Consider the following 20716-nt stretch of genomic DNA (forward strand, 5'->3'; position numbering starts at 1 on the left):
TCTATACTAAGTAGAACCCTTTCTATTTAAGGATGCCATGGACTAATCTGTAGTGCAATTGTCTCTGAGAAGTGACCCTCCCTCGAGAAGGAACTCCAATGATGTTTTTATTATTCCACTGCAGTTCCAATGTTCGATATGAATAACATTAAAATTTTATACTGAAAGCCATTAGAGTTGGCTGTTTACTAGTTTAGATACTTGGTCTATCTTACCTTATAAATCATTGCATAGATTGTAAAAACCAAAGGATTTAAAGCTCTCATCAGGAGCCAATCAAATACTGTCACTATTAAATAATACCCTAAATTATTTAAAAAACAAACTATTACATAGACAAGTTTTCAATGATGATGCCATTTAACAGAAAGGTGAAAACTATAAACTTTATAGACACAAGGGGAAAATTAAAGGCATTAGTATTTCATTCAAGTTTCTATAAATGTTTATGATGAGGTGATGATGTAACCTTGAAAAGGTGCTATCAATCTACATATGAATGTTAAGTCATTTGATAGGGAGATACTGTAATAACAGCAAAATTAAGGTAGATGCTTTTCTAAATTTTATAAGTGGTTAAAATGTGCAAGTGAAAATTATGAATAGCTCTTGCTAGCAAATTAGGGTCAAAATCATGTCATAAAGAATGAAAATATAAGACAAGAATAACATTTGACTAGGGTAATTCTCTTAAGTGAAGACTTTTTTTCCTGGTATCTACAATTAATCAAAGAAAATGCAGTATTATTGTACTATTTGGGTTTGCTTGTCCTAGCTCAGTCATGTCACATAGTGACACTGTGTTCCATCTACCCTCCTGTACTTTGTGACCAAAAGTAGAAGGGCTTTGAAAATCCTTACCTAAGGACAACTATTTTAAGTCTAGCCTTCCTGATCATTTAATCTTCTTAACTGACAAGCTGGCAACACAGTCAAATAAACCTAGACTTTTAAAAATAATCTGTTAAATCATTTTGAGATTTTTGGTCATATTACTTAAGAAGAGAACATTAGAAACGTTAGGCACAATCCACCAGACACACTGGGACATCAAGAACAGAATTTGAGGCACAGTCAAATGCAGTCAACAAGGATTTGGAATTGGATTATGGTATTCACTGGCAAAGAACCTTCAAAATCCACCAATTGCAGCTTACCCGGCTCTGTGTTTGAGCTTTTTATCTAGGATCCCATCTCTGGAAACAAGTTTATTAAATACCAAAATGCCAATCACCATGTTGACCTGTCAAACAGAAACAAAGTTGACCTTTCAATAATTTTGAAGGGAATTCGGTCTCTGTTTTATCAATTTAAAACCACTGTAGAGTTCTATAGTCACAAAAGTAGTGATATTAAGCACTTCTCAAACCTTTTTATTAAATGCATAAAGGCATATAGAACAATTTAACAGTGGTGTGTTACTGTAAGTTTTAAAGTACACTAAGTACTTTAATTCCATGATTTGCAGTTAACACTGGGGAAATTAACCTTCAGTTGCCTTACTTTTAAATGGTACTATACTATATCAATTTGGCATTATTTTTTGAAAAAAACTTAAATAAAATCAATTGGCTTAATGAGTTTTGCCCTACACTGAAGAGCTAAAAGATTTTGCATCTCAGGGCGTGAGGCTAGGGTGAGCTGTGGGAAACCAAGAGTGCTAAGCAGGGAATACACAATGACCACATTCCTCACACTGGGTAGCTGTTCCCTCTTGTGGGATGGGAAAAGTGTTGTTGCACTATTTTTCCAGGCAAGAGAAAGCCTATTCAGCTCTCTAGAACCTTTAGGGGACAGAGAGCATCAATTCTTAAAATACTGTCTAATGAGCATTGCTCATCAATACCTTTCCAAGGCTCTTACTCTCCCTTAAAAGTCCTTTTGCATTAAGACAGCTGAAATGAGAAGAAAATTTTCTTTCTCAAGTTAGGTTGTAAAAAGCCACACAGACAAACATCTGTTTGTAGCAGCAGTATATCATGATAGGCACCCATGGTTTTCTAACCTATCAATACCTCTTGATAAAGGAAACCCGTCCAATGGGGAAACTAAAATAATCAAGGAAAAGTTCGGGTTTTTTTTTTTCCTTTTGTTTTCCTTGCCTCTCACCCTCCATGATCCCTGAACAACAGAATATCAGTGTAACCCTGGCCTCTCTGCCATTGCAAGTGGTGAATATAAAGCTGAAATCTGTTAAATTGTTGTTGTAAAGAAGAGTCAAAGCACATCTTTTAAGTAGGGACTTAGGAGGTGTCACTCTTCACTGACAAGATAGCAGTTAATCAAGAGAACACTTATTCATCTTTGTACTTCTCATTATTTGCACTAAGAGAAAATGTACATTCCACGGATTCTGTTAATTTACAACTTACTCAGGAGGGAATTTATGACTACTCCAAAGGCCTTACTTTGGTGTTTCAATTATACACATACTCTTTATTTCTTCATTTTAGGGTTATATGTATATTAACCTAGTAGCTTAGGGAAATGTTTCTATTGATTAAATAAAAATTCAATGCAGCAGACAAAAATGTGTCTAATGGTTTTGATTTCCCTATGGTCTTCTCTAACATCATGCCTAGAGTGTTTTTATCCCTCCCCCCTTAGAAAACACGAACAATTTCCTCTCCTTCCTACAGCTTAGAGGAGGGAGAACAAACTTGAAAGGAAGAAAACTCAAATATCAGAATTATTAAGAAAAATGTCATGAGCTTCCAATTTTTTGAATTAATTTTTCAAGCCAAACAGTAATTTTCCAACTAGAATTCTAATTGTACAGTGATATGAATCATTGTATTTAATGAAGACCATTTCTTTCCTCTTTTATTATATCCAGATATTGTCTAGGCAAGCAATATTTATAATTAATAACCTCAGAGAGAGAGAAATTGGTAGGGAATTTCACATTACCATAATTAAAAGATTTAAGGCTGGACACAGTGGCACATGCTTATAATCCCAGTGACTCAGGAGACCGGGGCAGGAGGATTGCAAGTTCAAAGTCAGCCTCAGCAACTTAGTGAAACCCTAAGCAACCTTATCTCAATAAAAATAATACAAAAGATTGGGTATGTGGTTCAGTGGTTAAGCACACCAGGTTCAATCCCTAGTACCAAAAAAAAAAAAAAAAAATTAAGGATTTAAGGAAGTTTTTTGTGATACCAAAGAGAATCAATTGGCTAAATGAGTTTTTTCCCCTATGTTTAAGAGCCAGGGAACATCAGAAATATCTGGAGATGTTTTGATTGCCATAAGTAGAGGATGCTACAGGAATGTGCAAGGTAGAGGAGAGGGATGTTGCTAAACATCCCCACATCAAAGAAACATCCAGTCCAAAATATCAGTATCATTGAAGTTAAGAAATATATTTGATATTTGGTAGTAACAGCCTTGAAGAAATCTCCCTATTAATAACTATATATACTGTACAGAATAGTAAAGAGGTAATAAATGATAATAAATAATGAGGCTCTATATTTTGAAGAGAAAGAATTAATTAAAACTCAAAGTTCTTCACAAGTCTAAAATCACTATAAGAGAAACACCATACTCCCAAATTTAATATTCTTCAGTATTTAAAATATGAATATTTAGAGTATTAAAGAACTGAAAGCAATTGATATTCAAAGCACAGTAACAGTTCATTGAACATTAAAATTTGTGCACAGCAAATACTTTATCAAAATTGCCACTCTAATTGAACCAAATTAAGTCTTCTGGCTAAGAAAGTAAATAGGTAGTTTTCAGTGTTTACCAGGACAACAGCGGCTGCAGGTCCAACAAAAGCATACAGCAGCCCTCCTTCAAGAGAAAGCCAGCAGCTGAAATAACATTAGAGAAAAACTAACAGAAATTAGTGATAAGTATTAGACCACAAAAGCATGATACAAGTAATTTATACATTTGGCCCTGAAATGCTGACACCTTTCAAAGATTTGTAATTAAGAAAATAACCACATAGAAGATGAAGAAAAAGCTACAGTTGGAGCTTTTTCAAGTGAGATCTACTGTGGACCTCTCACTGAGGAGAAATTTCTGTTATAAAGCCTTACTTTCAAACAGTTTACACATTTTAGACAAATTACTCTTATGAGATTTCTGCATTTACTTTCATTATAAAGGTGATTATTACTTAAAAATTACAAAATGCTATTTTATTTCCCTTACGGAAAAATTTTTAAATATAATTTAAAGCTAGAACAGTATGTTTGTAGAGTCTTAGATGTGCTATTTACCTGTTTTTTCCTTGAGTCCATTGAAATATCAGGAGAAACTGGCTTAAAAGACATTATTACAGGAAATAGATAATCTATAGTTGTATGCTTTATTCTTTTAATTTTACTGTTTCCAAGACTACTAAGAAAACTTGCTATTGATAATTTTTTGAACAAAAATAAATATAACTATGTTTGTTTCAAGGACTAAATTCATGAAGAGATGTCAATTTGCACTGAGAGAGATAGGACCCACATGGGTGAACTCAGAGACTGAAAGTTCAGTCTCTTGCAGCAGAAGGCAATGAAGGGGCCATAGGGCTCAACCCTGGAGGCTCTGCAGGTGACATATCTGCACATTCACTTTCCAGAAGAATAGACATGAGGAAAGTGTGAGGGACTATTTTTACACTGCTGATGCAGAGCCATGCCCACAATTTCATGCACCTGGTTTTTGACAATTGACCCTTACACTACTTTTTCTCCATCCACATAATTGGTGAGCTGCTTTCAAAAATGAAATTAGGACAGGGGATATGGCTCAGTGGTAAAGCTTGCTTGCATGCATGAGGCCCTGGTTCAATTTCCAACACAGCAGAGCAACAATAACAAAAAGTAGCATTATACAACAACTGTTCTACATCTGTTCTAACAAAAAACTATATTGATTGTGGTGATAGTAACATGAAATGCATTTGTTAAAACATATATAACTGTACACTTAATAGGATAAATGTTAATTTATATAAATTAAATCTTAATTTATACCTTGTTCAATTTATACCTGTATATAATTTATACCTTAATTTATAATTTATATCTTAAATTTAAATCTAGTAGTTACATATATACACATACAAGTTCATATACCAATATGTATGTTCATCATTTGTGTGTATTTATTAAAAGTCTGCATTTAGTTATTGCTCCTTGCCATTAACAGCAGAAAGATAAAATTTTATCTTCTTAACTTTGAGGTAGACAACTAATACCCCTTTTTTATATTAAAAAATACTTGGAGAAAAAGTATGAAAAAACACTTTAATTTGGTGTCTCTGAGGCTACCACTAAATTTCTACTATATTTTTGTGTAAGCAAATCTCCAAACTGAGATTTAGTTTGTCTTTTAAGGTGCTGTTGTACCTTTCAAGTTATTTTTTCTTCTAGGGTTTACATCACTATGAAGAAAATTTGTAGTCCTAAGATCAATAGATGACTTGTTATATTATATTTGGCTTTAATTGATAACTCCTTGAAAGTAGGAACCATAACATTTATAATCACACTTGTTTTAATATTCACAATATATAGGAATTCATCAGTACCAAAATAGTCATGTTATTGTAAAAAGTAATGATTTAAAGGTAATAGTGCTATAGTAAACAATGCTGTATTATAGATGCTATCAGAATTTTTTCAACAATATAGACTGCATAAGAAAAATAAGTGCTCTGATTACATGAGCTATTTAAACTCTTAGAAAGTTTCTTTTGGATTGGCAGGTGGAGTGAAGTCCCTTGGTATCCTCCCAATATAAATAAACCCACCAGCTGGCCTAACTAGCAGTGAATCCTACCTCAAACCTGAAGGCAGTTAAATAGCACATTACATTTTAAAATGTAAGCCTTTAATAAGATGCACACTCTTTCCGCATCTCTCAATTGTCTCCTCAAATGAGAGTAGATGCAGTAATGTATGAAAATGCATTGTTTTAAATCTGAAATATCAAATATAAACTTTAAATTCTCTCAAAGAATTTTTTAGCTCTCAAAGTATAAGATGGGCTATTACCTGCTTTTCTAACTTCTTCTAGCCCAGGTATTTTCTCACATGGAGTCTCTTACTTTCCCTGATTTATAATATCAAACATGTATGACCCTAAGCAACAGCAAAACTTGAACTAACACAAAAAAACTTATTGGTTAATAACAATATATATTATCATAATGTTATTAGAAGTTCAGTGCAGAATCACATTCTAAAAGGTAAATATGTCAAGGCTTTTTTTTTTATCCATTTCTGAAAAAAAAAAGTATTTGAATTTCAACATGAACAGTAAATACTGAAATATTTCAAAGCCAAATACACCTATCTTATTAAGAAATGAGAAAATGAAAGGAGGATTCTGAACAGTACTATGGTACTTTTCCCTTAACTTTTGTTGCTCACATTGTTCCTCATTAATAACTCAATGACAAAATACAAGCCACAGCAGTGTCACTCAAGAGGATTGGCGCCTATTTGATGACTTGCTTAGTTTTAACATGATTTATCACTGTGGATGGACTTACTAGTGATCTGTGCCATATCCTTTCGTCCTGGTGAAGCCCACTGATGTGGCCACTACTAATGCTGGCAAACCTGCAAGAAGAGCAATGTCACACTTCATATTCAGCAATAGCCACTGTGCATACTGGCCCTAGAAAAGCCAGGTCAAACTCTAGATGTTCAAATCAGAGCAACTACCTTTGGATGAATCACCTCACAAAGTATGTTTCCATTACAAACTTTCTTTCAAGTGCCAAATATGAGAGCGACAGCTGGTATTTCAAGTTGGTGCACTTCCTTGATGTTGCTAGGTTACCACCACATTTGACACAAGTTTAAAGGGAAGTAATAACAGAGATTTAGGGTATCTTTTAAGTTATTTTTTCCCTAGGGGTTTACACAGTTATAAAGGAAATTTATAGTTATAAAATCTGACAGGCAAAAACTAGATGTTCTGGTGTGATGGAATTTTACAGAAGTGGAACATTCATCTGGCCACATATTATTGATCCATGTCCAATTGTACTTAAGATAGAAAAAGTAAACCTTATCAGTTAATATTTTCTTTATAATTTACTTATAATAACAAAAATGTAGAAACAGGGAGTTTAATTACCTGCATATCTGCACCATTTCTGACTTCACAATTTATTTTAGTTTATGTTGTTTATATGAATCACTTATGATCTCACTCAAGTTTAATGAAGGAATTTCCCTTTATTTTGATGAATAAAGCTCAATCTAATCTATGTTATTTAAAGTTTTTGTTTGTTTGTTTGTTTGTTTTTAAGTTTCAGTTGTGCCTTCTTTTCAGGAACATCATGTTTGCCTTTCAAATTAAAAAACCTATCATCAAATCATCCTTTTGTGTCCCTCTTTATATTTTCTTTCTTCCTACCATTCCCCATATTTCATACTATTCTCTTTCTTCTGCGAGCCTTCTCTAGTGCCATCCCATTCATTTGTGAGGTATAATGACAAGAACTATGAAGAGCATCTCAGAGGGACCGATCACATTTTTGACCAAATACTGATGACTCCATATATAATATAAATTGTGCATGTAGTATCCTCCTCATCTCCACCCTCCTCATCCTTTATTCTGCATGTGATTTGTTGACTTTTTGATAGACTGGACCAAATTCATTAGAAAACAATTCTCCCTTGAGTAATAACTAAATGATGAATAGTCTTTGTTTCATATGATTTGGATTTATATATATATTTTTTCAAAATTCTTAATGTTACATTGTCCAGACTAAGACACACATGCCACTATTCTGCTCATTAGTGTAATTTTTTGCTACCAAGAGTACTTGAATATTAGCTGTATATGTGGAGAACTGCTGCCAACCCTCTCCTCAAGATCTTGAGTAACCATGTTAAATAAGGTAGTAAACAACCCTGGAAATCACCACTCTTTATTAAGAATTTTGTTCTTTTACTTGCATTCTGTATTTCTAATAATGACAATTTGTCTAACTAATGACAAAAAATGTTCCCTTAATCAATAGTAGTTCACTTTGGATGATCTTTGTCATGGAGTCTAGACAAATTTTATGAAAATTTAAGTAGAAAACATCCTTCAGCTTTTCTTAACTGCCTTCCTGTCCCAAGTACTGATACACTTGTTAAACATATATAGACTCATACTGAAACCAGGGATAATCTTTAATTGTTTTCAATCCTTTTTTCAGCATGAATTATTCTCATATTTTAATAAGCCCACTAATCGGTAATTTCCCAGGATCTCACTAACCTATTCTCAACTTCTTATACACTAGTTATTTATTGTGTATTTCGTCTAAGATTCCTCAGTTATTTTAGTGTAGATTTTTTAATCAAAGACAAACAAGAAAATTCTTGGGCTTTTTCTAAAACCAGCTTTTAAAATTAGGCTCTCATTAGAAATGGTCCTATGAAATGTGTAAACCTTCAAGATGTCTGTCATAAAGCGATTTGAAAGAAAAATTTCCCAATAAAAACAGGCAAAGAAATAATGAAATCTGTTTGCAATTCTATTTATACTTTTGAGGACCCCACTGATTACACATGAGATTTCACTGATTTTTTTAATGGCTTTCTGTCTATGACATGAATAGGTGTATTGTTTTGAGATTTCTTGGGATAGAACTCTTAGTTTGGGGAGGGGAGAATATGCTAGTGAAAAAATCATGTCCTGAAAACTTGAGACATTACATTTTCAGAAAGTATTAGCAGAGAACTTTCCATCTCTGGTCTCATTTCACACTGTGAGGGACTGTTGCCTTCTTAAAGTTCCAGATGACCAATGAATGTTCAAATGTGACCGCCCTCATATATTTCTACTTCATATATCAAATCAGACACAAAGCAGCCTGTGGATAATCACTGTACTGCTTCAGGGTACAGAAGCTTGAAGTCATTTAACAAGAGCTCGAAAGAGTATGTAATATGCTTACCCCATCCAAGGCACAAAAAGCGTTTCCTTATAAGCCGTGTCCTAATTTTTCCAGTTACAGCCATATATGACTGCCACGCCTCAGTCAGAACCCAACAGAAGGAAGCCAGGAAGAAAAAGTGCAAAAATGCTGTGGTAGTTGTACAGATGCTCTGTGGAAACAAAGAACAGACTCACACTGGACTGTGGTGGGGACTCAGGTGTCCTGCAGAGGGTTCTAAATCTCTGGCTCAGCCTTCACTTTTTCTTAGAGCCATGTAATTATTTACAGAAAATAGAAGTCGAGCAGTCTATGCTGCCTATGGTCCCTTTGACAGAACATAATATGTGTCCTAATTCGTTCGTGTGTTTGATTTCTTTTATGAGAACTAGGAATGTAAATTTGAACTCAAGGGAGATTAAAATTACTGCTTTACTTTAAAATTTTTCTTGAAATATAATTACAGGAATGGTCCTTTTCTTTGGTTTAATTTAAGTTACAGACATCTTACATAATTATTTTGGCTACAGTCTTTATCTTTCCTTTTTACCCAAGAATTCTTCTTTGTTGTTTTGTCTGGGTTGATGTTAAGATTACATTTGCAAGAGTAACAGCCTTTCAAAAGGAAAATTTTCTTTGCTTTTATATATGCGTGATATTCATGATACAACAGCAAAATACAAAATGAGGTTTGGCTAATAGCCTAGAACAAAAATAACATATGTATTTTAAATTACTTAATACTCTGCTTCAGTATTATTACATTGCAACATGTGTCTTAATCCAGTCATTTTGAAAAGCTAATTGGGTCACTCATAGTACACAGGCATGATTTCATAGATATTTTTCTTCATACAACTTAATCATTCTAAATATGCGAACCATTAGTTGTGACTTATTTGCAAAAGACAAGCAGCTTCATTTTGGCAAATCCTGCTAGATATTTCACTATTGGTACAATCTTCTTGTGTAAAATCTTGTTGAAACGCAAGTTGTCACAGACAAGAACAAGCAACAGAACTAACTTCTTCCTTTGTCATCTCAGTCTTGCTTTTTCCAGAAACTGAAATCAACCAAAGAAACTAAACTAAAAAAAATTAAAAATTAAAAATTAAAAAATTATAAAAAAACCACAAGCAAGTAAATAAAAATAGGATCCTCATCCTCCTACCTCCAATTCAATCTAATGCTAAAGGAGAACCTTATTAGAATTTTTATTTTGGGGCCAACATTATTCATCTTAGTTACTTATTCTTTTGCAATTTACCAGATATTAATTTAGCTTCCCAATTCTTTTAATCCCATATGAAGAACTTTTTCATGCTTATCTCACCAGGCTGTTCCAGTGATAAGAGATAATCTACACTGTGTTAGGCATACTCAATCAGTGATACTATTAGCATTATTATGATAAATAGCACTTAAAAAGGTGGTACCATTTTCAGCATGTGATACCTTATTTCAGGCAGTACTTATATCTGCTTAGTCCTTATGTTTATGCTCGTAAAGATGTCAAGTATCAGTACGATAAAGCCATGGATTTCCATATGCTCTTCCCCACTCCTTTGCTCCTGTCTCAAGTATAATGTAGAAGGTTTAACCAATTATGACTTCTTCTATACTTGAAACATTGGGACTTTCCCCCCAAGTTAAGATTTAAAGATCTACAGGCTGACTATTCTGACCACTGATCTACAGTCTCTGATCCCAATTTGAAACTCAAGATAATTTTTCCAGTCAATATCTAGGGCTAGTTATGCTTTATAATTTACATTTCATTTTCTTCCCCCAATTTGTATTATCTCAATTTTAAGTGCTAGCAATGCATTCCTTGTCCATTTAAACACCATCAATAAAGGATTATATCAAGCAATGTAAAAATGTTGAATGGTAGACCCTAAGTGCTGAATGCACTAAAATTTTGTCAAAAACGATGAAGTACGCGATACCTGAATACAGAGATTTTTAATCTGCTTTTTTTCTATTGTGTTTATTACTTGGAAGTCCATTACTTTAATACTAGTAGAAATTGGGGTAGATTTAATTTGGAGCTAGTGGCATTTATTTCAAAAATTCATGTCTCTCTGGAAATAATATAAGTCACAGCCTACAGGAGAATGAATGGTAACTAAAGTATGGCCTGTTTCTGCATGCAATCAGTGGCACTGTAGTATGGCCAGATGACTCTTCAGATGTCTTGAGTGTGCTCTAAGTTGGAGATCAGCTGTCTTAATTTAAAGGATTGTACGTGTGGACTAGAGGGGTCTAAAATCACAAAACTAACCTCAGAAGAGGACAGCAAAATCTATGTTCCTGAGAAACAAAAAGGAATTACATTTTGCTTCATAATCACTTAAAGAAACAGTATAAAAGCAAATACTTGACAGATGGAAACACACATTGATTTTCTTCTGAAAGCTATATTTGCTAAGTTGTAATAATGTCAATAATATGTTTCAAATAATTATTATAATTAGCAATTTTCCGATGACTTCTGCAATTTTTCACAAACGACACATCTGCTTCCACAGGAGTTGTCATTCCAGTGTTCTGGGCTCAGAATTCTTTGTCCTTTTCCCCCACATAACCTAAATTCCACATCAGCAACCCCCAAAGATTAAACATCCCATAAGTTCCTCAGTACTGGGGCTTTTGCCTTTAAAAACTTCCAACTTTTGCACTTAAAAACTTCCATCCTCCTTTTCTAAAACAAGTTCATGTCTTGATGCCTGTTCATTATTACCATGAATGAACCCACCATGATGAACTTGGCTCTTACAGTTTTTCCTTCTGCAGCTCCTGTGTGTGTACTCCTGGATCTTACCTTAGAAGGGTCTTGACAGCTCACAGTTCTGAATGTGAAACTCAATGGAACCTCAAGTCTGTCATTAATTCTTTGCTTTTCCTGTCTCGCTAAACCCTAGTCTGGTCTTGTCAGTATCACCACCGATAAGTGTTACTGACAAATATTATAAACTTGAAGAAAGCTGATTTAGGTTGTTAAACTGAGCGTTGTTCATACATAGCATGCTTGTCTACATCCTTTATCCCAGATCCTTAGAGATAATAGAAGAGATTTTTTAAAAAATAACTGACAAGAAAGGAAGTATAAGTGGTGTTGAACCAAAGACTGTGAGAAATCTAATAGAAACCAAAAGCAGATGAGAACAGACTGAAGATGGACACTGAAGTCCAAAATGAGGTGTTGGGAACAGAGATGAAGATGCAGAAAGTTGGAAAGAGTTACATTACATGAACGACACCAAAGTCCTAAAATATATTTTTAATACTTCCAGAAGAAAGAAATAGAGAAATAGAGGGAAGGGCAGAATTTAAAGAAATATTATGGGAAAATTTCTCAGAACTTTAAAACTTCTCTTGACTCTGGGATACAAGATGAAACACACATATACACAAGTGTACCTAAATATATTGTGATGAAATTTGTGAGCATCAAGAATACAGAGAAATATCTTTAAAGCTCTCAGAATGAAAAGAAAGATTACTTACAAAGAAATAAGAATCAGATTGACATCAGATTCCTTGTAAGCCACCCAGGATACAATGAGGCAAAGGGATAATAGTCTCGACATTCTAAGGAAAATAACTTTGAAGTTAGACTTCTACACCCAGCCAAACTATTATTCAAGTGAGAGGCAGAAATAAAGATATTTTTAGAACCAAAAGGAACTGTGAAGTTTAGTTCTTTTAAGATTTTCTCTGTAAGAATTGCTGAACAATATAAACCACTCAGAAGAACTCCAGGAGGAGGAAATGAGATAAAAGAAGTGATAAATGTAATAGATAGCAAAGAAAGAAATAAAATATGTGCAACTAAGTAAACCTTCATTTAAATATATTTATACATATATAATTTTATAAATGTAGCCACCTGGATATTAAATTCAAATAATATCAGTGAGAGTTCAGAGATGTGAGAGATGAGAGTTCAGAGATGTGAGAGGAAGACAAAATTATGTTAATTTTCCTTTTACTCAGGTATATTAGAGATATTGATTAACTCCAGATGATAGAATAAATATGTCTGAACATCCATGCTAACAGTGTTAAGGAAAACACAACAAGTAAAAACAAATTATATATTTGTAAAATAGCAGAGGAAAAATAGGACTAAAAATAATCTTCTATTCCTCCAATTAAAGGTGGATAAAGGAACAACAAACTAGAAAGAATCATAAATACAAAAAAATAAAAGAGCAAAATAATTCCAAGTACATCATAAATTACAAATCAAGGGATGCTTAAATTCACTGCAAAAGGTTGAAAAAACTTTCATATTGGATTTAAAAATCCAGTTTCAGAAATGTACTTATGAGACATCCCTCAATCCCAATGACACAGGAAGACAGAATGAAGGAATGGAAAGAAATTAATTAAGCAAATGTTAATATGAAAAATTCCAATGCTACAATTTTAATACTGGAAAACCCATTAAAAAAGATGAAGAAGGCCTTTTCATGGTGATAAAAGGTGCAGACCATGAAGAAGACTCAGGAGAAACACATCTCTATGAAATCAGTAACCATTTTTCACAGAAAATGAAACAAAAACTGAGGAAACTAGAAGAAGAAACTATCAAACTAAAATTATAATCAGGGACTTAAGAAACAGCTCTTAGTCACAGAAAAGCAGAGGCAAATATAACAAATGAACAATTAGGATAACACAACCAGAAAAAGAGATTAATATTTTTTTTGTAACATACATAAGAGTATGCACATTTCTTCAAAATACAAATGGAGCATTTTCAGAAGCTAACTAGTTCTATAACAGAAAGTGATTAAATAAGTCCAAGAAAGTTTATAACATATAGAATATTTTCATAATACAATGAAATTAAAAATTAAAGTTATAATTCTCAACTCTTGGGGTAGAAAAAGCTTTTAAACGATTAATGATTTTTAAATGAAAAATATAAATTATAATTTTGAATAACAGGGAAATTTATATAACAAAACTTGTAAGATTTTACTATAATTATATTCAGAATTTTTATACCCTTGAATATATAGAAAACAAGAGAACATGAAGACATTTGGTTAGCTTAAAAATCAGAAGAAGGGATTTATAAAAGACAAAATCAGAAACTTAAAAAATGGAGAAGTAAAAGTACCATAAAATTTATCTATAAAACCCATACTGAATCTAAAAAAGTCAATAAAGTAGTTAAGCCTTGGCAACTGTGATTTCTTTCTGTTTTACTTTTCTTAGTTGACACATCAAAATTGTACATACTTATGGGCCACCATGTGATGTTTATATATATGTACATGTATGTTTATATATATACACATACACACACATACACACACACATACTTTGTTTAATGCTCAAATTAAAATAAACATAGCTTTTAACTCAAACATTTATTATTCCTTTGCAGTGGAACCATTCAAAATTTCTTTTTAGCATTTTAGAAACATACAGGACATTATCAATATCTATAGTCACCCCCATCATGCAGTAAAACACCAGAACATATTTATGCTATTTCACTGTAATAGCTCAATAGTTATTAAAACAGTAATAAAATTCCTCAAAAGCTTAAAAATAGACATGTCATGGGATCCAGCAATCCCACTTTTGGCTATAGATCCAAAGGAAATGAAATAAGTTTGTCAAAGAGACAGCTGCACTCCTGGCTCACTGCAGCACTGTTCATAATTGCCAAGAAATGGAATCAACCTAAATGTCCAACCAATTAATGTATAAAGAAAATGTGGTACATCTACATAGTATAATAATATTCACTCATAAAAAGATGAAATCATAGCATTTATATGGATGGAACTTGGAGATATTATGTTATGTTAAAGTAGGCACAGAAAGACCAATACTTCATGATGTCATTCATATCTGGATTCTAAAATGTTCATCTCTTCTAGCCAGGTGTGGTGGAGCATGCCTGTAATCCCAGTGGCTTGGGAGGTTGAGGCAGGAGGATCACAAATTCCAGGTCAGCCTCAGCAACTAAGTGAACCCTTAAGCAACTTAGTGAGACACTGTCTCAAAATAAAAATGAAAAGGACTGTGATATGATTCAGTGGTAAAACCCTTCTGGTTTTAACTTACAGTGCCAAAAATAAATAAATACATGAATAAAAAGTTCATCTAACAGAAACAGAGTATAAGGCTGGTTACTAGAGGCTGGGAGAGTGGGGAGAGATAGGGAGGAATGAAAATAAGTTGATCAATGGGTACCAAGTTACAGCATTTTTTTTTTAATTTTTAAAGGTGGGCAAAAAGGTAAACATTGTGATAAAAGGATAGCATGTATTCTATCTATATGCAAACTTGAAAAGTTACATAAAATAGACATTCTTCTAAAAAACTACAGATTATTAAAGTTGCCCCAGGGATAAAACTAATAACCTTAGTTAAAACTAAATGAAAAAGAAAGAAGCAATTCTTTAAAAAGGACAAAAATTCAGAAGAAAAAAATGTAGAGAAACTAAATCAACATATAAAATTCCCATTTTATAAAACATTTCCAGACAAAGAAAAAGAATAGACCTATCCAAGACATTTTTAAGGATATTACCATGACATTGATGCCAAAATGAGCAAAAAAATTATAAGCCAATTTCATTTATCAACTAAACGTGAAAGAGCCAAATTTAAAAAAATGGAACCCAGAAACACAGTAAAAGGATAATAAATTAGTATCAAATCAGAGTGTTTCCATTAATGTACTATGATTCAACATTTAAAATGACCTCCATATAATTTATTACATTAATGATTAAGGAAGAGAAAACCATGTGATCACATCAACAAATATGAAAACATTTTATAAAATTCAAAACTTAACTTTTCAAAGAAATGTTCTTTGCAAATTACGAGTAGAGGTAAATATTCCTACTTAATGAAGACTTTCTCTCCAAAACAATGAAAGTAATATTTAATGGTGAAATATTAGAATTCCCATCCCAATCATGAAAAAGAGGAGGATCTTCACCATTATGTCTAACATTCTAAAATAGACAAGAAAACAAGAAAGATTAATAGGAAAGGAAAAGACAATATTGTCATAATATACTTTCTTATTAGAAAATCCAAAAGAATACATTTTTAAACTATTAGAAATAAAAAAAAAAAAACCTAACAAGGTGGCTAGATTCGAGATCAAAATGCAAACCTTTTATTTCCTAAACTACAAAATCAATATAAAAACTTGATTTTCCTAAATATCAGCAATGATCTAGAAAATGCAATATGAAATTTATAATTAAGCATGCCACATTAATCTCTTTGCTCCCTCCCACCTACACTAAAGTGACCAAGTCATAAGGAAAAGGAGAATAGGTGATTGATAGTGAATTCACTGTGTGGCCAAATTCAGAAGATGCCGAGGGAAGGTTTAACTGATTTTAACTGACTTAGGATAAAAGAAGTCATAGCCTAGGTGATTGAAGGGTGTAAGGGTGGTAATGGAAGTACTAATTAAGATGGGACTGGGGAATTATCTTATGAAGGTTTTAATTTTTTAAAATATTAGGGATCAGAAGCTAAGAAAAGAAACTAAAAGTATAAAGCAAAATTGCTAGGGGCAAACTATTTGATAAAAGCAAAGATCCTATGCATAATAAAACCAAGCAGTATGAAGTACTTTCAATTACAGTTAACATTACAAAGTATAAAGTACTTTCAAAAACAGTTAACAAAAATGGACAGGAGTTTCATATAATAAATTATAAAATTTAATAGAGGGCTGGGGGGATGTGGCTCAAGCGGTAACGCACTCGCCTGGCATGCACGGGGCCCTGGGTTCGATCCTCAGCACCACATAAAATAAAGATGTTGTGTCCACCGAAAACTGAAAAATAAATATTAAAAAAAAATTCTCTCTCTCTCTCTTCTCTCTCTAAAAAAATTTTTTTAAAAATTTAATAGAAAAACACAAAAGACATGAAATAATGGAAAAAATAGTAATATGTATATGTACTAAAAATCTCACTACTATATTAATGTCAATCATCCCTAAATTGATAAAAATATTCAATGCAGTCCCCCTAGAGTCTAAGTCAGAGAGAGGATTAAACCCTGGAACACAGGATAGATGATTTTCCTAACGATATAAAACCGAATGAAATGTGGTCAGATGATAACCAGGCCCATCTGCATGAGGGTTTGAAGAAATCAAGTAGTTTGATCAGTATCACATGGTTCATGAGTGGGTTACAGGGGTTAAAACAGGCCATCTGACCCCACAGCTTGAACAGTTCCATAGCTTGAACAGTTCCATAGCTACCATATGCTGCCTTTTCGCAATGTGTTTTACTCATTTCATAATCCTTTCCTCTTAATCTTTCCTTTTTTCACCTTTCCCAAATCTCAACATCTCTCCATATCCTCTTAAATGGCCTTGCCTCCTACATCATTGATGAGGGAGAGACTATCCATAGTTTTAATATCCTCATATTCCCTATGCTTCCCATCTTGGAATTTCTCCCAATCCCTGACCCTACATTTCCAATGCAGGCCTTTCCTCTAACAGGAGACCATATAATAGTGACCAGGAGATCTGAGCCCTGCTGTCACACTGGGGTAACACACTGCTTCATTTACATGTTGTTACTTAAAATCTCTATGCTTCTCTTTCCACATCTGTGAGTCAAGGACATTAAGAGACCTGCCCCATAGAATTGCTGTGAGGATTGAGTGACATTATGCATGTGAAGAATTTGATACACACTAACTACTCTTGTTTTTAGGATAAAATGTTAATTGATATATCATGAAATACAGTAAAGCTTCATACGTTTTTTTTTTTACAAATAAATATGCATTTTGACAATAGATATTATAATAAATCTTGATATATTTTTGTAAATGAATACCTCCATGTAATTATAACTCACATGAAAATCTAGAATATCACCAGCCTCCCAGTCTGTTTTGTATGCTCAAAGGTAACAACTCTCCTGACTTCTATCACCAAAAGTAGTAACTACTTTTGATTTGGTCAGTTTGTACCCTCCTTTAATTAACTTATATGCATAATCTCTTAGCCTACAAATGTGTTGTTGAAGTCTCTCCTTAAACCAATCACCCTCCTTTTTAACTGGTTGGTTCTTTCTCCAATTGTGGTCACATTTCTCAAAAAGGTAAACTAAACTTCTTTTCTAGCAGCTCATGTCTTTTCCTGCCATCTAGCATCTCCCCTGAATTTCCCTCCCCATGACACCCTAATTTCCAAAACAAACAGATTGATGTTTTTCCTTAGCCATAAAAACTTTGGACTCCGACATTCTTACTTAGAAATCATGAGATTTTGATGATTTGGTCTTTAATGGCTTTTCTTTTCTTTCTCCCTTCCTTCCTTTCCTTTTCCTTTTCCCCTTTTGTACTGGGGATTGAACCCAGGGGTGCTTAACCACTGAGCCATGTTCCCAGACCTTTTATTTTTTATTTTGAGACAGGGTCTAACTAGGTTGCTTATTCAAATAAATGAAAGGTGTTAGTGTATTAAAAAATAAGAACCTTAAATGGCTATTTTGTAATAATTTCAAAAACCAAGAGATACAATGTTTTAAGTGAAAGACACATAATATTAAAGAAAAAAACTTCCACAGAATATAGAATGTAGATAAGTTCACTTCTGCTAGAAATAAATGAAAGAATACTGAAATAAAAATCTTCAATAGAATACCTGGAAATTCTCAAAGAATACCAATATCTATATTATTGTAGTATATGTGGAGAAATGAATAATTATTTATAATTATAGCAAAATTTCAACAATATTTGACAAATTAAAATAATTCCTCCATGTGAAGCAATTATTATTTGAATTACTTAGATAATTTGGATTCACATATTGATTTATATAGCACAAATAAAAAGAAAGACATATCTTGCTATTCACATAAAACAGAACAAGAATGAGACATGTGCAATATAATTTTGGACACACCAGCAACTTCTGGTTTATAAATGATGTTATGGGAAGTAATCCTAGCTCATCACATAATAAGTTCAAAAGTGGTTCTTCACAGGATACTCTAGTAAGCGCATATTTACAATAATTGGAAGATAGCTATTCTTACAGAACCAAAATGACTCGTTGCAAGGATGAAATAAAATAATGGATACAAGAAAGCTTTGGACAAAGGTAATCTATAACTTCACACATAGTAAGTGTTCAATTAATGATAGTTAATAATAAGATCACATTAATAGCTTAGTCAAATATATAAATTTGAGATTTTGTTTGGTAAAATATGCACATTTTAAAGATATTTGACTATCTCTTAAAGAATGATGAGAAAACTCACTTTTAATTACCTACTCAGCCTTAAACATTAACTGCAGCAATGCTGCAATGGAAATATTTTACAAAGGGGGCAATAAAACTCAGAGAGGCTAAATAACCATCTACAGTTTCATAGGTAGCAAATGGATAAGCATGTACTACTATTTCCTTTATAACACATTACCTGTGCTCTAAAGAACTCTGACTTTGCAAGTATTACTTTTTATATACTTCTATCATTCCTTTTAAGTCACTTCAAATTATTTTGAAACAAACTATATGTAGGGGCTGGGGATGTGGCTCGGGTGGTGGTGCGCTCGCCTGGCATGCATGCGGCCCGGGTTCGATCCTGATCCTCAGCACCACATACAAACGAAGATGTTGTGTCTGCCGAAAACTAAAAAATAAATATTAAGAAATTCTCTCTCTCTTTCTCATCTCTCTCTCTCTCTTAAAAAAAAAAAAACTATATGTAGATGGTAATTAAATAGATGTTACAATAAAAAAACAAAAATTATGTAAATGATGAGCCCTTATTTTCCAAATCATCATCAACTAAAATAGCAATGCATCATTTCCAAGCATATTTTGATTCTATAGACATCACTAACATGTGTGCAAATCTTTGAAGTGACCTGGATATTTCCACTCTAATAAAATGAATCAAAACACAATGGACATTGTGAACACAAGGTTCATTATTTCATAAAACTAAGTTAAAACTACCATGGCATGAAGAATCCAATCAGAAGCTTTTTGTTAATGTCATTTCACCCACCTTCCCTTATCCAATAGCTGCTGTGACATATTACACACTGAAAGTAATATTATTTGCAGGCAGTTGACAAATATCTCTCATACACTCAAATACTTAGCTCCTGAATTCTTCCTCTTGGATATGATGGGGAATATCCATAAAAGAGATGCAATGGGCTTTAATTCTTGTGAAAACTCCTTGCTAACCATTAAGCACAGGTTAAGATGCTTGCTTAAAGAGCCAGTACACAAAGCTAAGAGGAGGAAAGTCGTCTCTCCAAGCCTTCTTTTTTGAAAAATTTGAAGGAGGTTATTTTCTGCATATCCGAATCTCTGCTATAAGACTGACTACAAATAGGGGAAACTTCAAATATAAAGTCATATATTATCCATAATAATTGAGTGAACTAATAAAAGTAGTTAAATTGAATATCTCAAATAATAACAAATTTTATTTGCTCGTTTTTATGATTTCACATTAAAATAAGGCGGTGTTATTAACAAGAAAATAAATGGAAGATAGATGTCATAGAGATAAAAATCTGTTCCCCAGATGTCAAAAATATGTATGCATAAGACATGCTTATAATTTGAAGACCTTGTAAAGTTTATCATGAATAACAGGAAAAATTGATTTTTTTCAATATGTCCTTTGGGAATCTAAACATTTGTGCATCATACACAGCAGATGCTTCATTATACTCTGTTATCTTCAAGCTTAGGGAAATAAGAATTTTGCTCAAAATGAAATAAAAATTGTCACTTGCTAAATAAGGCCGAGA

At 32.9% G+C, this 20716-nt stretch overlaps 1 protein-coding gene across 1 annotated transcript in view; it reads right to left on the bottom strand.

Annotated features, from left to right (window-relative positions):
* The window catches only part of Adgrb3 (adhesion G protein-coupled receptor B3), a 674891-nt gene that overhangs the window by 48428 nt on the left and 605747 nt on the right, over positions 1 to 20716 (bottom strand). The window contains exons 19-22 of the mRNA XM_076860054.1: positions 8924 to 9074; positions 6506 to 6575; positions 3755 to 3821; positions 1158 to 1243 (exon numbers count right to left, since the gene is read on the bottom strand). Coding sequence (XP_076716169.1) covers positions 1158 to 1243; positions 3755 to 3821; positions 6506 to 6575; positions 8924 to 9074 — 374 coding nt within the window. The remainder of the gene's footprint in view (positions 1 to 1157; positions 1244 to 3754; positions 3822 to 6505; positions 6576 to 8923; positions 9075 to 20716) is intronic.

The sequence above is a fragment of the Callospermophilus lateralis genome, chromosome 6 (assembly GCF_048772815.1).
Source record: "Callospermophilus lateralis isolate mCalLat2 chromosome 6, mCalLat2.hap1, whole genome shotgun sequence".
Taxonomy (NCBI): Eukaryota; Metazoa; Chordata; class Mammalia; order Rodentia; family Sciuridae; genus Callospermophilus; species Callospermophilus lateralis.